Here is a 23,063-nt window from a genome sequence, read left to right on the forward strand (position 1 = left end):
TGAATATACTTTTGAATGATTTGATATGTCCTTAAATTACCATGATAACATAATTATATCATAGTTATATTGTTATTTATTAATTATGATATTACATCTTATATAAATTTAGTGACAGATTAACTTATTCAAAAACATATTCATATTGACACTTGGCATTTCATACTTAGTCGGTGGATTAAACCATGGACTAAAGTTAGTCCGCTTTCGAGAATATTACCCTCTTGAGTTTTCATCATAAGTGTGCCCAAGGTGATGTCACAATAAAATAAGCCACAGTAATGACAACAATCACCAAGGATATGGCTATGGAGTACTGGTAGGTGTCCCCATCAAACCCTTTAGAGATTGGATAGAAGAGCTCAGAGAGACACGCATCCTGCCTACACAGATCAGGGTCATAGTCCTTGAAATACCTGCACAGAGGGAGAGAGAGAGAGGGAGAGCGCAGGGGAGAAAAAGACAAAGGGAGGAATAGAATGAGAGAGAGAGCAGGGGAGAATGAGAGAGAGAGCAGGAGAGAAAGAGAGGGAGGGGATAGACAAAGGGAGGGAGAGAGAAGAGAGAGAGAGAGAGAGAGAGAGAGAGAGAGAGCAAGGGAAGAGAAAGATGGAGAGAGCAGGGGAGAGAAAGATGGAGAGAGCAGGGAAGAGAAAAAGAGGGTGGGAGAGAGACAAAGGAGGGAGAGAGAGAGAGAGAGAGAGAGAGCAGGGGAGAGAAAGAGAGGGTGGGGAGAGACAAAGGGAGGAAGAGAGAGAGCATGAGAGAGCATGGGAGAGAAAGATGGGGAGAAATGATGCAAAGATAATAATAAGAAATATTGTGAAGAAGAAAAGGAGAGAGATGGAGGGTGCAGAGTAAGGACAAGAGAGGTGGGGAGGAAAAAGAGAGGGTGAAGAAAGAGGGTGGAAGAAAAGGAAAAGAGAAAATGGAGAGAAAAGAGGGCAAAAGAAAAAGGGAAAAAATTGTTATATACACTGTACATATTAACCTTCGATTGCTCTTTACTGTATGTACACTTGTGTTGTTTACAAGATAGCTGAAAATGGATACTATATAAAGTTTACCATGTCAACCAAATTGAATAATTTTGCAAATAGGAAAAATAAGTCAGACTCGCACGAACCCCCCCCCCCCCAAAAAAAAAAGAAGTTCACTTACACGTCATCTGCAGATAACAAGGCTTTTAGAGTGTGTTTAATTAAACTGTTCAAAGTAGGTGACGTCTTGATAGAAGTTTCAAGTTGGTTCCATATCCAGAAATTAGAGGATTTTTATATGTGTCCGTCCTAAATGCACGCAATGCACCCCCCTTACAGCATGTCTTGTGTTGTGATCATGCAGTGAACTGGCATGACGTTAATCTTCTTTAGTGTTTTTTAGCTGTTTTTGCATACATAATGAGCCCTGTGACCTTTGAACTTTGACATCTTGACCCCAAGTTTGTTGGTGCCATGTCATGCATTATATTCATTCTTTACTTTAGTTAGCTCAATAACACACATTAACAAAAATAAGACCACAACAAAGAGCTAGCAAATAGCTACTAAACAGCCACACATATTCTTTATGCTGTTATTATACTTTGCATTACAAAAAGGAATGAATGCAATGAAAAACAAGATGAGTCCTTACAATATAACTGGTTCTGGTTCCACGGCAGGGACTGTTGTGTATGTCACTGTGCTGTAGACAGGGAATGATTGGACGATTGTACCGTTCCCTGCAGGATCAGATACAACGGGTTGGTCCTCAAGGTAGCAGCTTGCCCCTAGAGAACCTGAACAGGTCAGAGTCATCATTGAAGTACTGTACCTACACGATGAAGAATTCAGGACAAAGTTTAAGAGAAGGTTAAGTTCTGGGAAAAGGCGAAAAATAGTTTGTGAGTGTTATCATTGTATTATGCAAGTGTGGAAGAACATCAGATAACTCATGTTCCCTGAAAAGCATGGCTCTTCAAATGCCTTAATATTCTAAATATGGCATGTAACATCATAAAAATCGGGACAGATATTTATGCCACATGTTTGTGTAGTCCCATATACATCTTTCTGTTTACAGTGTTTGTAACTTTACCAAGACTGGGTAAAATTCCAGAAACTTGCAGTACCATAAACATCAGTACTTTTATGCTAGATGATCAACCTTTTCTGATCAATTCCACAACCTTTCTTTCACAATGCAATCACATGACCAGAACTCAACTTTATCTTTAAGTACATGTACTAGAAAGTGATCAGTGAAAGAAACTTTCTGGAAGCAATTGGGAAAGGATCACAACTGTACAACCAGAATCTTTCATGTGCACAACATGTTTGTGAATTTTGTGAGTTGTTCAGGTTCACAACAGTTTCATGTAATCATGAAGAACATGAATCAATAATAATAACTGACAACAATTAATTTTCTGCAATTTGTGACAGCTCATGTCGTGAAAATGGCCACCCTTGCGAAGGTTTCATACAGTGAAAGTTTCTGGGGATTTTCAGTATGTAGAACATAATAATTGATGTACACTGTGAGGATTTTATGCAATCAAAATTAAAAGAAATTGACCCAATCTTGCTGAAAATAACATTCCAAAATTCCCCAGCATACAGAAAAGGGATTATTGGACTTCACAAACATATTGCATTTATTCAGTAGGTATTTTTTCCCAAACTACTTCTCATTATTCTATGTATTCATCAAATAAACAGATTTATATAAAAATTTAATGGATAATAATCATATTCCACCCTAAAATGTTCAGGCAACTTTCAAAGTTTTTCAACCTGAATGAAATGTGCTGAATTTTCAACTCCATATGAAGGATGCAAAGAATTAATCAAACAAAGCACCATGTGGCTCTATTCCTTACTGAATTCTGGCTGCCAGCACCTCATATTGCGTCACTCCACTGTACACCCCCGCCTCTGCAATGAGCACTTCCAGATTCACACTGGTAGGTATACCACTACACCTGCTCGTGAGCTGTTCCACCGGCTGGATAGGGGGTTCCGGGTCCACGTAACGCTGCTCAGGGAAGAGTGTTGTGAAGGGATCAGCCGTGGTCTCCAAGGGAGCTTCGGTGGTTGGAGACATGGTTGTAGGTGGGTCAAAAGGGTGATCGTCAGGACTAACAGAAAAAAGATGAAAATGTACATGCAATTATAATTATTGCAGGTCCTTCATGGATGCCAGTTAGAATTGATCAGAGAAAATCACCTAGAATGAGCTAATTTGTACACAAATTAGCCTAAACTATGGTCTAAAATAACTAGCCAGGGCCTGAATTCAGGCTACTGCCTGAAAACTAGGGTCCCTGCTTATTGTATAGCGCTCATTTCTGTTGTACTGTATTTGATACCCCTAGCACTCTACTGTACATATCGAGGGGTCAGTGACACAAAGATGTAACTCCATTTTGGTCATTTTGAGAAAAAGTGGTTTATGTGTCACTGAGCACTTGGGCCTTAAGGAGTTAAGTCTATGTTTCACTAGCCATTGACTTCAATGGGGGTGTTGGGCGGAGTTAAGTATATATGTTTCCTGGAAAGCCCACATTTTTCTGAACATTTTGCTATCAAATACTCATTTGGCAAAATATGGAGTTACGTCTTTGTGTCACTGAACCATCAATATGCAGATACTGCTTTTGCTTTAGTAAAAAAATCTGGTGATTTGTTCCTTTAATAAATTAGACTTATTTCTTGACTTTAACTGATAAAAAGTAAGATACCGACAATGCTCAGAGTTCGATGGGTTGAAGAAACTTCAGACATCTAGCTCCTGCTATTTCCTTATGGTTTATGTTCCTTGTGTATACAGTAATCTATATTTTGTAAAGCTGATTTCAAGGAAATGGCTTTTCATCAGGGATCAATAAGATAACATGTAAATTCCTTCATTAATGGCACATGTTTACCTGCTGTAACTGCAGTCTTTCAGTTTTGCTTGCGCTGCATATGATCCTAAATGCCCCACAATCCAACCTGAAATGTTGGTGCAAACCCCCGCTCCCCTCGCAATTCTATCTGAGTGTAATCATCCCATGTAAAGAAGATGTAAAGGGATGGAAATTGGATCTATTTACTTTATAAACCATTCATTACCCCCAAGAACTCCACAGTGGATGCTCCACTGTATGTTCCAACACATGGTGACAGTATTATTGCTCTAAGCTGTATTTTGTCACAGATGTAGGGTTTGGGTCATGGTAGCAATTGGGTTTCAGGTAATGTTTAGTGTAAGACATCGACTGTGGAGTGATTGTCACGGAAGCAGGCGTCACATAATCTTGGGATTGTGACCCGCAGGTTTGGGAACTACTCTTGTTAAAACAGAAGCTGAATCTAGTCGCACACTCACTTGAAGACTAAGGCCCAATCCTCCTCTACTAGCACACTGGAGTTCCCTCTCTTTCCAATCTGATCTGCAGGTACTAGCGCCCTCAGCTGGTCCTCCATGTAAGCTGCCAAGACGGAGCAGTTCTGGAGCTCTGATTGGCCCATTCGAAGGATGCATCCAGACATGGTGTCCTCTCCAAAGGTCAGAGTTGATGTGGAGGAATGGGCACAAAGGCTTCCATCACCTAGAGATACATGTAGAATGAATCATATCATAATAATAATAATAATAATTGGCCATCTATCTAGAAATTCTATTCCGAAGTGGAATTAACTCCTGCCAGGTACCCATTTACCTCAACTGGGTCGAGTGTGGCAATGAAGAATAATGCCTTGCCAAAGGACATTAGTGCCGTATCGGGGATCGAACCACGACCTTTGAATTTCAAGTCAAGTGCTTAAACCACTCGACTACGACACTTCTACGTCACATGAATCACATGATATGGATAGCATGACATGCATCATATGAACACTCATCAAGCTCAGCTTAGAGTCAATTATTATTATTATTATTTAAAGCAGTTTACCTCCATATATTTCAAACAGCCTTAAAAGCACATGTATTTAGAAATGAAAGAATATGCTTCAAAAATATGAAATCACATTTGAAGAGCTTGATTTCAGAAGGAGCTAAATCCACTTTTGATGAAATTGAGTTATTGATATCGGAACGTCGTTCACTTAAGTACCCGGCTTTCAACAAAATAATTTACCTAAATTTTGGGAGCAATTATGAAAAAATGCAACTTCTATTATCACTTTTCCATAGACGCCTGTACAACATCTGGTAAACAATTTCTTTTTTCTCTGAAGTTACAAAAATGGATTTAGCTCCTTTTGGAATTAAACTCTTCATTTATTGATGGAACATTTTTGGCGCAGAACATTGGAAGCACACTCACCTGGGGAGAATACTTGAAGCTGATTTGAAGGAGAAGTGTCCACACTGTCAAAGACATACACCGTTTCATTCTCAGGTATCTCAATGCAGCCTGGGCTGGTGGGAAACTCTGTGCAATTGATGGGCGGTCCTGGGTCGGTGGGTAAGACCAGAGGTGTCTGCACCATCAAACCAGTCAGGAGGGGTTTGCCAATGATGTATCCAGGGTTTCCTGATCTTTCAAAGGCTTCTGGGGGGTCTACGTCCTGGCCTGTCAGGGGGTCGACAATAGTCTCCGGGAGATAGGTGAAAGTGGTTGAGAATCTTAAAGTGATGTTGAGGGGCGTGGTGTTGACTGGGTTGGAGGGTGAAGCTGTAGTAACGGGCGACTCTGTGGTCATATCAGTGGTTGCGTTGATGTTGTCAACACCCATAGTGCTATTGGCTGTTATGTTTGATGGAGCATCTGTTATGGCCGGTGAGGTGACTGACACAGAGGTGGTGACGGCTGGTGTTGTAGATGGTGGTGTCAAAACAGATTGTGTTGTAGATGATGTGGTTCCCTGCAACATCGTCACAGTGCTCTGTGGAGTTGTAGTCGTGTTGGCTTCTTCCTCAAACATAAACATAGTCATATTATCCGTTGCCCCCGTCAAATCGGTAAAAGCTGTTTCAAAGACTTCTGTGACATCGGTGATGATGGTCACACTGTTCATGTCGTCAGTCATCAGTTCTGTAGTAGGTTGGGTTGTCAGAGGTGCTTCTGTGGTAGGGGGTGGAGAGACAAACTCCTCTTCCTCAAGGATACCAATACTGAGATCTTGGATGAGTGGCACAGCTCCCAGAATGACCTGACCCTTGATGCGTAGGATCTCTCCTCCACGCCAGAACATCTCGTAGCTTGCACTCACCACTGAACTATAGCACAGTTTTGTCTCATTATCGTAGGAAGGTATTGGTGGCTGTGTATAACCATCATCCCATGCACAACGCTTTGGGATCTTTTCCTCACTTGTATCATTCTGATACTCTGCAAACAGAGAACTTTCATACTGACCAAAAAGATCCTGGTCAACTGCTTCTTCTGAAAGGTAGTCTGAGATATCCTCAAGGCAGTAATACTCAACATCCGCTGGGGCCTCTGTTGCTTGACCATACTGACTAGCTACTTTGGGTTCCTTGGGGCACGGCGGGTAAGATTCCGTGGACGATCGTAGAAACACCAGGGCACTGAAGGGAGAGAACTGCTGGCAGAGCCTCTGATCGGGCATCAACGTGCAGCGTGTGGTCAGATCCTCCTGAAACTTGACCGGTGATGTCCACAAGCATTCCCCACTCAGCGTCATCTGTGGCAGCGCAAGGAACCCTCTCATCTCCTCATCGTACAGAAGCTCCACTGGATCCCCATTGCTGTACTGTGAGTTATCTGGGCTTTGGTATTCCAATGACCGAAGACCAGAATCCTGGTAGCTAGTGTCGCGGCTGGTCAAGCTACTGGCCTTGGCTGCATTGAAGGTTGTTATATCTCGGATGGCTGACACAGTGCTGTGGTACAGACCCAGGTACGGGGTATTAGACGTTTGGACACAAAGTAGAGGTGAATAGTCTGCTTTGTAAAGATCTGTGCTGTTGCAATCATAGATGGTGACTTGAGATTCTTCTGTTTCCTCGGAGCACATGAATACCAGAGTATCTGCTGCATCACAGTCCTGTCATGAGAAAATGACACAGGCGGACTTTAAACTTAACAATTTTCTCTGAAATTCCTTATACTGCCTACATCAAACCTTTTTTTCTCAGACAGGGTATATAAAACACAAGCAACGCTTCATGGTATACTCTTTCACGTATGTTTAAAACAAAACAGACCGTGTTCTGCAGTGGTTTCCTTACATATAATTTTGAATATGACACGTATTCCTTTAATTCTGGTGTTCAATCTTGAACACCAGTGAACAAATTTATAAATCTTTATTTAAATGTTGGCATAAACTAATTGGAAAGGTTTGATCAATATGCTACTCATTAAAGTTGTTAAAATAGGATTCACATTTTTCAGCATTGCTATATTTTTGAGCATTTAATTCTTACATCCATGTAGGAATTCATGATATTTGTTGTCTTCACTAATCACCAAATAAATTACATCCTTTGAGAAATAATCCACTCGCTACCCAAGCACTTATTAATTTTGAGTCAAATTAACAAAAAAAATAGTTTTGGACTCTGTCAAAGGAAATTTATGAAAAGAATCTTAAAGATTATAAGATAGCAGCATCAATATTGAATTCTATCTCACCTCATCGCAGCAGCATTCTGCATCACAGTGACCTGAGGTCAGGTCACAAGGGCAAGGTGAAAGGTCAACATAGGCTGGGTTAGGGAGTGCAGACTCTGAGAAACGATCAGCCAGTTCTGTATGAAAAGAGACGATGTGCATGTACAGTATGATGTATCTTTCAATGGGAATGAACAGATGAGGCTACAAAATTAACCTAACTACATGATGGGAGGTTATATGTGTTGAGAATAATATACAAGAAAAGTGTAGTCATACACTACCAAAAACGATAGACATATTTAGGAAGCAGAAAAAGAAGGAGAAGAAGAAGAAGGAGGAGGAGGAGCAGAAGGAGGAGAAGGAGGAGGAGGATGAGAAGAAGAAAGAGCAGGAGAAAAAGAATCAAAAGAATAATAATAAGAAGAAATCAAGAAAGAGAGGGAGAGAGAGACAGAGAGAGAGAGAGAGAGAAAGCAAATACACCCAATTAGCAAATTTACACATGTGCATGCATAACCAGATCTGAATAAAAATTTAACATACCTGTGGCCAATGTAAAGTTAATGGCTCTAGGCTCCTGGACGTTCGCATAGAAGACCAACGCGGTAGAGGTATTGATGTATTTGGTGTTGGAGTTAATGTCCTGAGGGGCACAACATGACACCAGTATGGCCCCGTCGAAGGTGGGCGTGGCAGGATCAAGGTTCAAAGTGAGCTCTTTGAAAATATCTCCTTCCTACACAACAAGAAAACATGGAGCGGAATCATATATAAGCCGTGACTACTCCAAGAGTGTTTACTCATGTTAAAAAAAGAAGAAGACGGTAATGGAAAGTCTTTCATATAGCTAGGTGAGACTGAAAAAGGAAAAATTGTACATTAGTATTACTGAGAGGGTCAAGAAAGATCTATGAACATTTCACAAAATTTCATCTTTATTAAAAAAATGTTAACTACCACCAGTACCTAATACATATAATCTTTAGAGTTTAAAAGTTACTGATCAACAATAAAGTAATTAATATAAAGTCAACCTAAAACACTTTGAAACTTAGCAGTCTAAGCAGAAATGTTTAAGGAGTATGAAGAAAGGATAAAATAAAAGTATAGCAACCATTGAACCTGGAATCCATAATATATAGAGGGAAATATATTTTGGTGACAAGTACCGGTATGCTTTAAAAGAGCCTTAAGTATGTCTGTCATGAGAAAACTAACCTCAAAAGCTATTTCTGATTCTACTAAGCGCCATGGTGTAGTAGTCTCATTGGAGCTGCTGCTTGGTGCTGGGGTGGTGGGGGTAGGGGGCTGGGTGGGGGTGGTAGGGTTGGGCGTGGTAGGGGCAGGGGTGGTAGGGGCAGCTGGTGTAGTGGGCGTAGTTATTGCGTCAGTGGTGTTGTCAGTGGTAACTTCCGGTGCTGGTAGGAAGGAGTAAAAATCACAGCATGTTAGATTATCTATCTGATGAATTCACAGAGAATTCAATGTCAAATTACATCACATAAACATGTACAGAGCAGCTCAAGAGCTCCATTTTTATTATTCTTTAGTATACTTCTGTTGTAATTTTTTATTACAAAACAAAACAAAAACATATACATCAATGTCAACTGACCATTGTGGTTTTTTACCTTTGGTGTACTTACCCCAAATCTTACCTGTATATCTTTTTACAGTGATAATATACCGATACTGAGCTGATTCTTGAGTATTTGTTTGTTTCACTATGGTGATACATAGACATGCTAGCACCTATTGCCTCAAATGGTTCTAGAGATATCATGATAACGATAAAAATAGATATGCGGAAAACCCAAAAACATTTTCTGGCAGGACCTTAAAAACCACAACATTATGATTATGGACATACCTGGGGTAATCGTTGTAAGAGTTGGTGGTGGGGTGGGCCGTTCAAACACATCGTCCGGCGTCATGCAAGTAGGGTTCGAAGAGATCTCCAGACCCTGCTCGTAGGTCATGACGGGATCCACGTAGCAAGCGTAGGTGATAGAGCCTTCACCGGGGGTTAGGACCGCACCCAGGACCAGGAACACAGAGATGCGGGGATCACTGGTGGAGGTGACGGAAGGGATGAGGGTGACGGAGCTGGTCTCTGACTGGAAGATCGCTGCTTCTCCTGGGAAATGAGTATGGAATTTAATACAGAGCTGCCAACCTCCAAAACAGAAAATCAGTAATCACAAGGCTCAAAATTAGTAATAATCACACAAAGTTGCTAAATATTGATTTTCAGGTCATCACAACACATCAGTTTTCCATGAAAAATTGGCTTCTATTAAGAGAATACTTTATACTTATCCGTCTTTTTCGGCGAGTGTTGGATGGCCGCAATACTGCACAGCACTCGCTACGATACATCATATTAGGAATTCATTCCTGCCAGGCACCCATTTATCTCACCTGGGTGGAGTGAGGCAACTGTCTTGGCAAAGGACATTAGTGCTGTGGTAGGGATGTGAACCCCTAACCTTGTGGTTAAAAGTCCAAAGACTTATCCACTAGACCATACCACGTCTTACCTTGTGAGGTGTTTTGTAAATACTGGCTGCCTTCTTCAGATGCTCCATAACAAGCTACTTGCACAATGTCTCCCAGTTCCCTTATGTCGTATGAAATCTGACAAAACAAAGAAAGAGAATAGATTAATTTTATTTCAAATAAAGTGTATTTCTCTTCTTTTTTTTTCGGGGGGGGGGGGGGAGAGGGGGTGTGGAGCTGAAATGATTGATAGATTTATTGTCTTTCCTTCACGAGCAAAGATTTATCATCACTCGTTGGTTGGATGCACCACACACACCCGTTTTTGTTCTTCTTTTGTCGTTTTTTGTTTTATATATTTTGTAGGGAACCGTAATCACAAGCATAATGCTTCCAAGGTTTCCTCCTCACTACTGCAGATTATTGTTAGCATCATTTGTATTTAATTACTTGCATTTTTTTTTTTACTGTTGTCATTACTCCTACCAATCAAATATATTTACATGTTTTTATACCTTGTTTATGCGTTACTTCTCTTCATATGCAGTTAATGTGGAAATAAAACTTTTAAAAAAAAAATAATAAAAAAATAAAAGATTTCAAAATGGATTCCTCAGTCAGGGCAAGCCCGCTGGTGATCGACGAGCCCTAAGCGGGATAGCCACAGTGGGTGCAGGGCCCTGTTTCACAAAACTTGTCATCAGTGACAAATGACAGTTTTTGTTATAAGCTACTGAAATCCTTGCTTCTGATTGGTTATCAGCAGATTTGTCACTGATTTTTGTAATTTGTTATTGAAAAAAGGCTTTGTGAAACGGGTCCCTGGGGTACGTCTGAGAAGATGCAGATGATGTATTTATTGTTCCAAATTTTGTTTGACCTTGAAATAAAGTGATGAGAAAATGATGATTGCCTGTCAAACCTGAAACTTCCATAAATTTTAATAGATTAATGCTATAGATTTTGTTTTTAATAGTGGCATCAAATATTTGCAAGTCTGGACCACTTGCTATATCGGCAAATTTTCCTGGTTTTGTAGCTCACAAAACTGGGTGAGAAATAGATAGAGAAAATGCAGTACAAAAGAGTAAAAGATGCATTATGTATATCATAATACGTTCACTGTTATAAAATTGATACTAGTCACTAAAAAGTTCCCTTAAAGCAATATCCTGTTGTACTGGTAAATCATGTTAACAACAAAATTGTATTCTAATTCATCAGGGGGAATAAAAACTCAACCATACAATTGGTAACCAAACCAAAAAGAAGAAAAAAGAATGAAAGTAGACTCACTATTATATCTGTTCTGCCACCTGGTTCCACTGTTGTATCTTGGAAGTCTAGCAACAGGGAATTGTTTGCTACCAAAAAAAAATAAGGATGGCATCATGAATATCAGAATCAAATCATGGCATAATGCTGCTATACTGTAAAAAGTAGAAACGTTTGCGGTACATTAATTTTAGTGGATTTCGCGCTAAGATCAGCAAGCGCGAATTTCAGAAGTCACGTAAATATAAGCATGACTTCTTATGCGTGTTGCAACTCGAATTTAAGAACCAGCGAATACGTTTTGGGTTTGCTCAACGTAAGAAATTAATCACGCCAAAATAAGAGCATTTACAGTAATTATATTGCTGGGTAATTTTAAAAGGCATATCCATTCACAGTCTAAACGTTGAAAACGATGCAATTACCTTCTTTTTTTTTGGGGGGGGGGGGGGAACACAATTGATATCATTGTATCTCCATATTTTACAGAGCTCTGATCTCATTTAGGAATTATTTATCTACTGTTACTTACATAACTGCATATTTCATACACCGAAGTATAATAATTTGCCTAACACGTGCAGACACGTCACACAAAAAGTTCATTTCTATTTGCACTGCTAATACTCAGGGATAATGCGTGCACTACAGTGTACCTATATTTATGGCCAATCTATAGCAATGCATGCTCAGGCAAAAAGTGGTACCACAAAGGAGCACGGTATACAATATGCTCAGCTAAGGACTGGTCAGACTCCACTGATAACAACAATGATAATGAGACTTTGCAGCTGCCCTAATACATGTATCAACATATCACCATCATTATCATTACTATTTAGTATTAAGCATCACCTGTGCCTTTCAAGGGAAAAACGAAATGACTCACTGTAACCCTTGCCCTCGGGTCTCTCCCCTATATAACTGATTGGGATGTGTAGGTATAGACCTTTAACTGAAATATCATTATCGTTACTGCATTATTATCGTTTTTGGCGAGGTATGACCGCCCTAGAGGTTAAACAGCATCCATGCATACAGGAAAGGCATCTTTCAATTTTAATGATTCATATATATATATATATATATATATATTGATTTCATCTGCTACCAGTTAAAATTTCCAGGCCCCACTTTCCCTAAATTTTTTTTTTTTTTTAAAGATTCCTTGTTTCTTAAGGAAAACTAGACTACCGGGGTATATAGTACTGTTAATAGAGTGTACTATAGTTCTCATACATGTTTATAAATGTCTGGTAAGCACATTCTCAAATAACCCTTGAACAACCAGAGAAATTTTTAAAAAGAAGAGCTTATTGTTGTTATTGGTAGTATTTCTTTCATGATTTTCTTTCAAATAATGAGGGTGCTCCATTATATTTTGTTGTATCTGTTTTATATTGTAAGTTGATTTCATTCTTGTTCCCCTTCTGAAAAAATATCACACACATTGATTAAACACACTGTAAATTTGATGAAAATGTATCAAAATTCTGGTATTTACAGCACAACAATAAACTGGTCTATGGATTTGGCTCAAGATTGCATGCAAATAACAATGGACTAGCATAGAAGTATCAATATCACATTTTATATAATATTATGTCATAATTTTTCCATTTATATATATTTTTGAATACATTTATATATATTCATCCAAGCCAGGCTCAATTATTTCTAAACACCCTTTTATAAATTAATGTTTTCAAAATTGTCTTAGAAATTCTTGCAACTTTAGATGGCTTGTGGTGAAAAATTAAAAAATTGTACTTAAATACATTTATACATGTAAATGTAAATTAGTAAATTTCATGTGTTATACATGTACATGTAGGTCTATGAATACCTAGTCTAATGTATAAATGCACATGTTTCAAATGTATCTATTTATGTTGAGAATAGGGAGGGGGGGGGGATAGGGGGATTCCATCCAATGTGCCCCTTATGACAGATGTATATTTCCAACATAGTTCATCCAAAAATGAAGAACTTTTTTATATGGATTTATGATGGTGCTTTCTGCTATACAATACAATACAATATAGTCATTTTCTATACCGCTCTTAATACAAACTAACTGTTGTTTCACAGCGCTTTGCATAACAAATTATCAAAGAATATATGTTGTTGATCATGGTCAAAGACCACTACCATTATTCTTAGTCATTGCAAGAGTTATTTTCATTCAAGTATGGAATATATGGTTAGATGTCTTATGTTGTTTGGGACACATTGCATGAAATCACCATAGATGAGGAATGATCAGGGTTGATTGAACACTAAAGTCTATCTCTGTCAACACATGCATGTTAATCACACACTATTCACTATATATAAACATGGATACATATCATATATGAAGTTATCAACTGGGTACACCGAGCCTTGATGTCATATATCATTTTTTATTTAAGTTACCATTTAAAAAAAAAAAATATATATATTCAAGATAATTTTGAGACATCTACGGTACATGAACGTAGTCTAAAGAACAAAGTGAATGAAAATAAATATTCAGTAAGATTGACAATGGGTAAGTTTTATACCTACGAAACTGATAAGATTACTTAACCCCAATGGCTTTATGTATATAATGCTGTATCTAGCATTGGCAATGTTCATGTAAAGAATATTTAAAAAAAAGAAACCCCCCCCCCCAAAAAAAAAAAAAACGGCTGAGGATGAAATACGCACTCCCAGTCATGATTTCAAATTTACTTTGACGTAGTATTGTTTTAGCAATACAATTTTGTAACAAAACCGCAACAAGCTGTCACTCACATCAATCTTATTCAAAGTGGTTTCTCCAAGTAGCCAACTAAAGAAAATTCACAACATTAAAATGCCCCACAAGTTCACTTCACACATCCTGTTTAGCATTTCCAAGTCAATCTGTCTACTTAATTTTATTTGAAAAGTGACAATATTGATGTTGTTGAAAAAATGCATGTTAAATTGAATGAAGTGTAATTGGATCTGAAAAGGAACTGATAAAATACCTCATTATAGTCCTAGGAGGATCGTAATTCTCTAATATTCAATCATATTGTCCCATAATCTCAGAGTAAGTTTTGACAACTATTGCTTCAAATGAATAACATGACTTCATGTACATGTACATGTAGTTTAGATATTCTTTGTTGGGTAATGGTGAATTCCATATTTACAATTTCATTGGTGTCTTCAAAATATTGTTACACATGCATGAATGAAATAAATAAATACATGTGGCAAGAATGTGAATATGGAATAATTGCACACGTCATAGTTCACAGCTACATGTATCTCCTCCTCAGGCGCGTACGCAGGGGGGATGGTTTTGGAGGTCGAACCCCCCCTCAAATTTTTTTTGTGTGTGTATTTGGGAGGAAACCCCCCCCCCCCCTTTAAAGAAAAAAAAGAAGAAAAAATAGTGCTCATGGGTGACCCCAAAAAGGTACGAAATATCGATCCGCCAAATTTTCAGGACAAAAAAAAAAAAGTGCTCTTACCCCATCTCCCCCCCCCCCCTCGCTTATTCAGCAGCTGGCTGAATCGTTGCTAAATTTTTCGGCGCACGATTTTCAAATTTTAACACCTTCCCCCCTTCAAAAAAATCCTGCGTACGCGCCTGCTCCTTCTTCTTTTCTGTGGAAACTGGTGTTGATAAAAAGACAATCCACATGTAATCACTAACATGCTTTTTGCAAGTAACAGTCTATTTTAGTACACATCTATTATATAGAAGACACTGAGAAGTTTTAGATGGTCATGCATGCATATTAGAATGGTTTACAATCACAGGTTTCGCTTGAAACTTGTCTGAGCAACAAATGCATTCATGAGGTTCCAACAAACCAAATCAAGCATCTAGGGCTAACGATTAAAAGCAGCTATACAATTATGTATCACGATGATATATGTATTTATTTGTTTACCACTGGCAATAACAATTCCATTTTCTGAAAAGAAGAGGAAGAAATGGTATTAAAACAAAACAATGATGAAGAACCACAAATACATTCCATTCAACAGAACGAGATGATGATAATTTGATCATGAAATAGATCATCCAATCTATTGTTTTAATAGGGCTTGTATTCAATTAAATATGCATGTCAGAAATATTAACATTTTACTCAGTTTCCAGGTAGGATAAATAATTAGCCGATTTTAGTATTTTGTTACCGCAAGCGTAAGAAACTCCATAGCAGGATTATGAAATTTATTTTGTAGGCCTTGATAGGTAGGTACATGGTTTTCATATGCAGTCATTGCAAATTGTGCACAATTACATAATCATCATGCATTTGATACAATGCATTTAGTATGCATGATTTTTTTTAAAATTGCCAATGTGATGTTGCAATGTCAAATTGGCCATCAGTAAATATTTTGCAGGGCCCTGGAATCTAAATCAGGTACAAAAGATGGGTTGAGCTAAATTAAAATAGAATTTACAGAGATGAGAGAGATTGGATGAAACTTGCTGAAGATACATGTAAGATAAGATAAGAGACATTCACATTTAAAGAGCTGTCTTCCATAGATATGTAGCCTTATGCAAACATTTCAAGCCGTTAAAAGGTTACCGAGGACCTAAACATATTTTTCTTTGAATGTAAGGAGTTCCATGTACATGTAGCTATAATATATTCAAAATATGAGCTTCATATATCAGTTCTACAGAAACACATTACAAATTGAAATGCACTCTAAGTTTATAACAAAAGTGATTTAAATACAATGAGTAGATTTGTTGATGAACCCTTGCGTGCTTGCATACATAGAATAGGGTGCACAGGGGAACTCAAGTCAGAGCTGGGTCCCATAAACAGAGTTTGATGTTATCCTTTATTTTCTTCAGACTCCTCAACAATTAACCCATACAATTCCCAGTAAATAGACTATTAGCGGTAGATTTTATATACTCTAGCGAAAAAAAAAATGATTTTATTAGGTGATTGGTAACCTTTTTTAAAGACATACACAAAAAGACTTCAGCACTGGATAAGCTTTTACGTAGACCATGTCTACTGGCTTGAATCCCAAACCCTTTTGGTTTACTTACATGTGTTCTCTGAAATGGCGAGGAGGGGACTAGTTAGAATAAAACTTCAAAATGAATGAATCACATACATTGATAACTTCTTATCCACTACAGTACTCTATAAAATAATGAAAATAACAATATAAAATCAAATCAAATCAAACACAAAAATATAAACAACAACAGAGCAAAAAGAAAATCATGTTTTGGATGAAATAGCCCATTTAAGGTATGCAAAACGTTCAATCTTACCGTCAACTACTCCAATAATATCACAGGATACAGTAACTCGATAGTCAACTACAGGCTCGCTACAAAAGGAGATAAAACAGAAAGATAACAATCATGAAACAGAGAGAAATTGTTGGGAATCTACTATAGTTAGTACAGTAATCCAGGAATGTGTAAATGTAAATAATAGAAGCAAGGTAACTGTCATAATTGAAAGGGGGGAAATTCTGTTGTATTTATGTAGCTTACAGAGCCATATATTTGCTACAGAGAACATTTACAATACTGGTAAAAAAGGTTGGGGCAATACATGTATGAGCATGTATACTGAATAATCGTAAAATCAAGGTACACTGTAGGCTAAGGAATTTTCTGCACACGCACATAGCCATTCTTAACTCAATTATATTGCTTCTTCCCTGGAAAGTTATAAAAAATATTAGAAATAATACAAAACTAGTTCATACTTTTATAAACTCTTCAGGAAAAAAGCCTTAACCTGGCATCTGATTTAACATTTAGTAGAATACGCACCTATAGACACAGTATTCTCTGCGTATCTTAACTCATCATATCGTCTGTTCAGAGTCAGAAGGGTGTTAACTCTGTGTTAAAGTATATGAGTCAATGCCCTTCTGGCTCCAAACAGACGATATACTAAAAGTGTTGTCAGAAGAAAGAGTTTCTAAAAATGAGGTATTTGCCATGGCAGGAACAAGACGAAAGCTTCTGAATAAAATAAAGAGGTCGACAGCTGAGCTTCTTGGGCCATGTTATTTCGAAAGAATGGTTTGGAAAATCTAGCACTGATTGGAAGAATCAGGGGAGGAGGAGTAGGGTAGAAGAAGGATTCTGTTGATGAGTAGCTTAAGGAGTGGGATTTGTGAAAGTGGAATTGATCTCGGGGAGAATGAATTACTTCATAGAATATGGGACAGAGAGTTGTGGCATTCCATGGTCGCCAACGTCTCAGAACATGGCACGTAAAAAAGAAGAAGTTGTCATACCATTGACCAGATTTAGATTCTGTATCATGTACTCACCTCAACTCAACCTGCACAGTAGATGATGTGATATCAGTCGAGATTGGAACCAAGATTATCGACTCACAAAAACTGACCACTGGACTCTTCTTCACCACTAGAAATCTGAAAAGTAGAGGGAAAGGGGAACAATATACTAGTACATGTATCTGTGAATTCAAGGGGTAATGAAGTTAAGGAACAACATAGAAGGAAAGAGTGAGAAAGAGAGAGAGAGAGAGAGAGAGAGAGAGAGAGAGAGAACTAAGCCATGCATCACTGTGCATTGTTTCCTTTACCAGACACCTTAATAAACTGATAATTGTCATTTGACAGGAAACTATTTATATATTTTACTTTGCCTGGCTGAAGAGCAGCAATTGAGTAATGTTTAGTGGAATGAAACAAGTGCCACAGCAGGGATTTGAACCCTGCACCATGAGCCTTACAGTCTGGTGACTTATCCACTAGACCATGCCACCCTAAAGGGGCTTGGTCACACTGTTCAGATGAGAGAAATGGTGCTTAGGTAGTGACTTCAATGCTAGATGTACAACTAAAGATAATCTGAAATTTTGAGTGATAACGGACCATAACAAATTGGGAAAAAAACTGATCTGATTTATTCCTAAATTCTCCCAACTATGTAATTACAATTGAATTAAATTTTAGGTGAATGTAAATTGTCACAAAGCAATGAATTGGCTTGTTATATCGTTCCAAAGATTTAAGTGTTTAATTTTTTTTTCTTCAAAGCCTTTTTTATGTCTTATTTTCATGAAAAAAATGGTTGGGATAATTCAAAATTGGTTGGGAGAATCTACTGTTACAGGGAATTACACATTGACACCTTCAAAGAAAACTATAAATATCTTTGTGATCTGAGAATTTTTTCAAGATGTTTTGCATATTAAAGTAGAAGGAATATAATAAGTAACATTTCATAAAATTATAAAAACATGACACATTTTTTCAATAACCTTCAACAATGTTACTGGTTCACTTTGAGACATCACATGAAATCTCACAGAGCGTCAAGTAACGACTGGCTGGAATGCTCCCCAGGGAGTGGAGATTGTGCCCACAGTGTGTGAGGGTAAGCACTGAATCCAATGACCGGGGTAATAGTATATCTGTAAAGCGCTATATAAAAGCGGATTATTATTATTATTGTACATGTCAGGGTGCTACAAGAATTTTTTTCACCACTTGCCCTGTCGGGCAAGTGGGTTTTCAATTTACTTGCCCAAACAATATTTCCACTTGCCCAAAACTTTAAAGCGAAAAAGGACTCGAGGTTAAAGCAAAAGGACTCGAGGTTAAAGCATAAATGCTTTAACCTCGAGTCCTTTTTCGCTATTTTACGATAAATCTCGGATAAGTATGCGAAAACTAGACTAAACAACGTCGCTAAAACCATGAAAACAAAACAACAACGGCTTATATTCTGGGGGTCTCGATACTATTATCAAAATGACTCGCTCGGTCGGATCTTGAGACCGCAGTAATTTATATGAGCAGCGAGTTTTAAATAATATGTTCACAATCATTAACAGTCATTATGAATAAATATCAAACATTTGACTTTTTGTACTTACTAGAAAATCCCTGTTGTTTATTCCATTCCGATTCGCACGTGTTCATTTCCCTAGAATAATGACGTCATATTTGGCGTGATTCAACCAATCGGCAATCAGAGAATAGCAAAGGCCTGTCGGTGCGGCCTGCAGAGCTAGAGAGAGAGAGCGCGAATAAGCTCGCAGCTGGTACGATCGCGCTAGCTGTCTCTAGCTAGCTCACGGCCGGCCGTGCGTGGAGGCGGAGCGGCATTCATGGCTTGAAGTGTCACTGTTGCATGCGCGCTGAGCTAGCTGAGCTGGCTAGCTGTCTGTGAAGTTTTTTCGAAATCGGAACGATCGCTTTTTTGCTTCTGGATTTTGACGACGGGTAAGAAGTTGACGGGTGAATGGTAGAGTTCTTGGACACTAGGAAATTACTGTAAAAGTATCACTTGCCCGAATCGGGCAAGTGATAATTTGATTTACTTGCCCGACGGCTCAATTTGGTTGCCCCGGGACGTCGGGCAAGCGGGTTTGTCGCGCCCTGCATGTATGTTAACTGTACTCACCCTGTAGGTCCTGCTGATGTGTCGAAGCTGAAGTAGGATGTCGTCCCGGTATTATCAGGTGATGTCTCACCCCTACACTGAACCTCAACCACTCTTCCTTGCTCCACAATACTAACAAGAAAAATAAGAAAGATTCATTACAATTATAGCTAACATCAAAAGATATACAGTACATGTAGGTATAGAATTGTTCAGGAAAGTTTTGCTCATTCGCTGCACCACAAATGTTGAGGCTTGATAATACATTGACAAATCACGACAAAATAATATTAGCTTGAGAAATAGAGTACTTTAATTTGCATGCTATATTTGTTTGCTACATGTAGGTCTTTAATGCTTAAACCAAAGTAAGACAAATGAAAGACAAATGAATTTGATGGTGGAGAAAACTAGAAATGAAAGAAAAAAAGAGGCTGCAAACTGATGACGAGAAAACAGGAATTATCTAAATGAAGTAACCATAAATGTAGCACTGAGTTCACAACAATATACCACAACTAACATTTTATAAGACATACCTTTAATTATCGTTTTAATTTATTTTTCAATACTTGAATCTGGATCTTAGAAATGAAACTTCACATCCAATAGCCCTATAAAACTCAACAAGAGAATCAATTTGTAAACTTGTTTTCATTTTAAGTCTTACAGTATTTAAGATGAAATAATAATATTTGAGCTCTTGAAGATGCATACAGCACTGAACAGCTTTGGTAATTATATTTTTCTTGTCTTACCTGAAGTCAATTAAACCTGACTCAGCAAATGCTGGAATAACATCGTCCATAAATACCACCCGGGAGTCGCCATCCTCGTAAGGGGTGATTATACTGCACATAACAATCACCTGAAAATGAGTAAACATTGTATGGTTAGAGGGTATTATAATGTATATCGATCAATAGGTACCCAGAATAGAATTTTACTACAGTGGAACCTGTCTATAAAGGCCACCCAAAGGGAGACAAGAAAAGTGGCCTTTATGTAGAGGTTCCTTTAGTACATGTTTCAATGAGGAAATATTTTCGAGGAAAACAAAAAATGTGGTCTTTGTATACAGGTGGTTGCTATACCAGGTTTGGCTGTATTTTATGTACCCACATATACCTACATGAAACTTTCTCTCTAACTTCATCTTCTTCATCCATTTAAATGTCCATTCCGATCCAATACATGAAGAGGCCAGAAATACATCGATTAAAAAAAAGAGGAAAATGTCTCCTCCATTTAAGGTCGTGAAACAGTCCAAATTAAATGGTTGATCAGAACTTTATATCTTCCTTCTCCATATTTCATTGTAATCATGAAGATATTTATGATCAAACTCTCTAGACCCTCTTCTTTGGTGGACTTTTGCCCTCAACTGCCCCATAGGCCAGGGCGTTGCTAAAGGGATCAGAGTTAATATAGGGTAGCGCGCCCAGTATTCGGTCAATTCCCAGTATTCGGTCAGACAGCCGTTTCAACAGCTGTAACAATTTAAAAAATAATTTATGAGCCACGAAACTTGCACAAATCAGGCAGCTGAACAATTTTTCTTAACTCTCAAAATTAAATCAGATTTAGGGCCCCGGAATGATCTCCAACTTAGCTCGAAATTGGTCAGTGTCGCACAACTTTCCGCACTTTCGCGTTCTCTTAGCACATGCGCTAACATGCATAGCCATATGTAGAAGTCTATTGCGAAACAACTACGTGTGCTGTCACAATGAATTTAGTATGTGTGTGAAGAGAATCACTTCCGTGTTCGCTCCATCGCAGCGAATTTGCAAATGACGCACTTGCCGATGTGCAAGAGGTATTTATACGATACCCTTGCCATGCGGTATCGCTCAGCCAGTATTCGGTCAACGCATTGACATTCAGTGCTTTATTGCGCAATTGTGTGAAAATAGTGCGCAAATACGCTACGCTCCTTTGCAACGGAGATACCACGCACAAATCGCGTGACCGAATTCTAGTCGGCGCGACCGAATTCTGGGCAGAAAAATGCTCCGTCTTCTTTCGGAAGTCTTTTGCTTATCGTTATTCTATATTTTCAGTGACTATAAAATCCTGTTAGAGGAATAAATTTCTTTTCTTTTGATGGGTAGATTGCCCAATGAAAGAGGTAAGAATTCAAAATATTAGTGATTTCCCCTTAAGTGACCGAATACTGGGTACTCTACCCTAGGTGCTACATTTTGCAGTAGTTTCCAGGGCATGATAGATTACATCTAACACTGAATTTGTTCAACTTATCATGAATAAATTGTATTCTCTTCTTTGAGCTTGAAGACGATATCTTATTTACTTTTACATGAAGTCTTTAAGCGTTTAATTCATGATGAACGTTCTATACCTCTCCAGGTACTGTTTAAATATTAACTGGTATAAAAGAATACGGTATTGCATGACCTTGAAATTCATAAGTTAACAATTTAAAACAAAATTCTGATTACAAGAATTGGATTGGATGAATTTTGCTTACATCTTCATCGATGGTTGCAGTACTATTGATGCTTTGCATGTTGGTGGCACTGTCATAAAGCAAAAGGCTGACATTGACGGATCCTCCATTTTGGTTGAGTGAGACGCTCGTGAAGGGTGAAAAGCTCAGGCTTACTACTCCAAAAAGAGTTTCTGAAAGAAAAATATTAGTACAGATTAGGATTTCATCCTCTTTGCACACAATTTTGACTTTGGATAACACCTGGAAATATTAGAAGTAGAGTAAAGGAGGGAGTTTTTGTCCACTAAAGCAAAATCCTCTTACTAATCGAAATTGACCAATTGCCATAAAACACTAATCAACAACAACATGAACATGCAACAAGCCAACATCCACGGTCCACCCAACTCACTCAACTCAACTGGCAAGGGCTTTTTGGCAAAGTCAACAAAAGTCTAACTCTAGTCTAAAAGTAAAATACCATTCTGTCGGGTCTAATTATTCCCTCCATCAACTGATCAACTTTCAACCAGGCTATCAACAACAGTCAAATTCAACAACGACACAATCATGACATCACAATGTCAACAGTCAATGCAATGCCAATGGGCATGAATGTTCAGTGGACAGTGCACAAGGATAAACGTATGGGGCTGGGCTTAATTAATGTACCAAGGAAATAAGGCTTCATTAAATGATTAATTGTTCAAAATAATTAAAAGGTTGCTTACCTTGACACGATACAGCGTGTAGAAATGCCAGGACTAGAGCAGTATGAAAATACATTGCAAAGCACGGCCCTTCCATTTAAATTTGGTCATTTTAGTCAGATTCAAAACGGACGCCTGTCACTTGGATTTGTTAGCAACAGAAATATTTGAAAGCCCTCTACC

General features: G+C 38.2%; 1 protein-coding gene across 2 annotated transcripts; it reads right to left on the bottom strand.

The window, feature by feature from the left end:
• Nucleotides 1–123: 123 nt before the first annotated feature.
• Nucleotides 124–23,058, bottom strand: LOC100891343 (cell wall protein DAN4). Of its 2 annotated transcripts, XM_030992414.1 has the most exons (18): nt 22,902–23,058; nt 22,210–22,361; nt 20,477–20,586; nt 19,740–19,850; nt 17,633–17,737; nt 16,611–16,669; nt 15,247–15,270; nt 11,351–11,418; nt 10,096–10,192; nt 9,426–9,692; nt 8,774–8,973; nt 8,099–8,291; nt 7,574–7,689; nt 5,297–6,983; nt 4,354–4,576; nt 2,864–3,121; nt 1,636–1,815; nt 124–416 (listed from the first exon to the last, which is right to left on the bottom strand). In XM_030992414.1, the coding sequence occupies exons 1-18, from the start codon at nt 22,975–22,977 to the stop codon at nt 236–238; spliced, it is 4,107 nt and encodes a 1,368-aa protein (XP_030848274.1). In that variant the 5' UTR covers nt 22,978–23,058; the 3' UTR covers nt 124–235. The 2 variants fall into 2 exon arrangements, with proteins under 2 accessions (XP_030848274.1, XP_030848275.1); XM_030992415.1 differs by lacking the exon at nt 15,247–15,270 and having other exon boundaries at nt 22,902–23,057.
• Between the last annotated feature and the right edge of the window lie 5 nt (nt 23,059–23,063).

Source organism: Strongylocentrotus purpuratus, unplaced genomic scaffold (genome assembly GCF_000002235.5).
Source record: "Strongylocentrotus purpuratus isolate Spur 01 unplaced genomic scaffold, Spur_5.0 spur5_scaffold_2, whole genome shotgun sequence".
Classification (NCBI taxonomy): domain Eukaryota; kingdom Metazoa; phylum Echinodermata; class Echinoidea; order Camarodonta; family Strongylocentrotidae; genus Strongylocentrotus; species Strongylocentrotus purpuratus.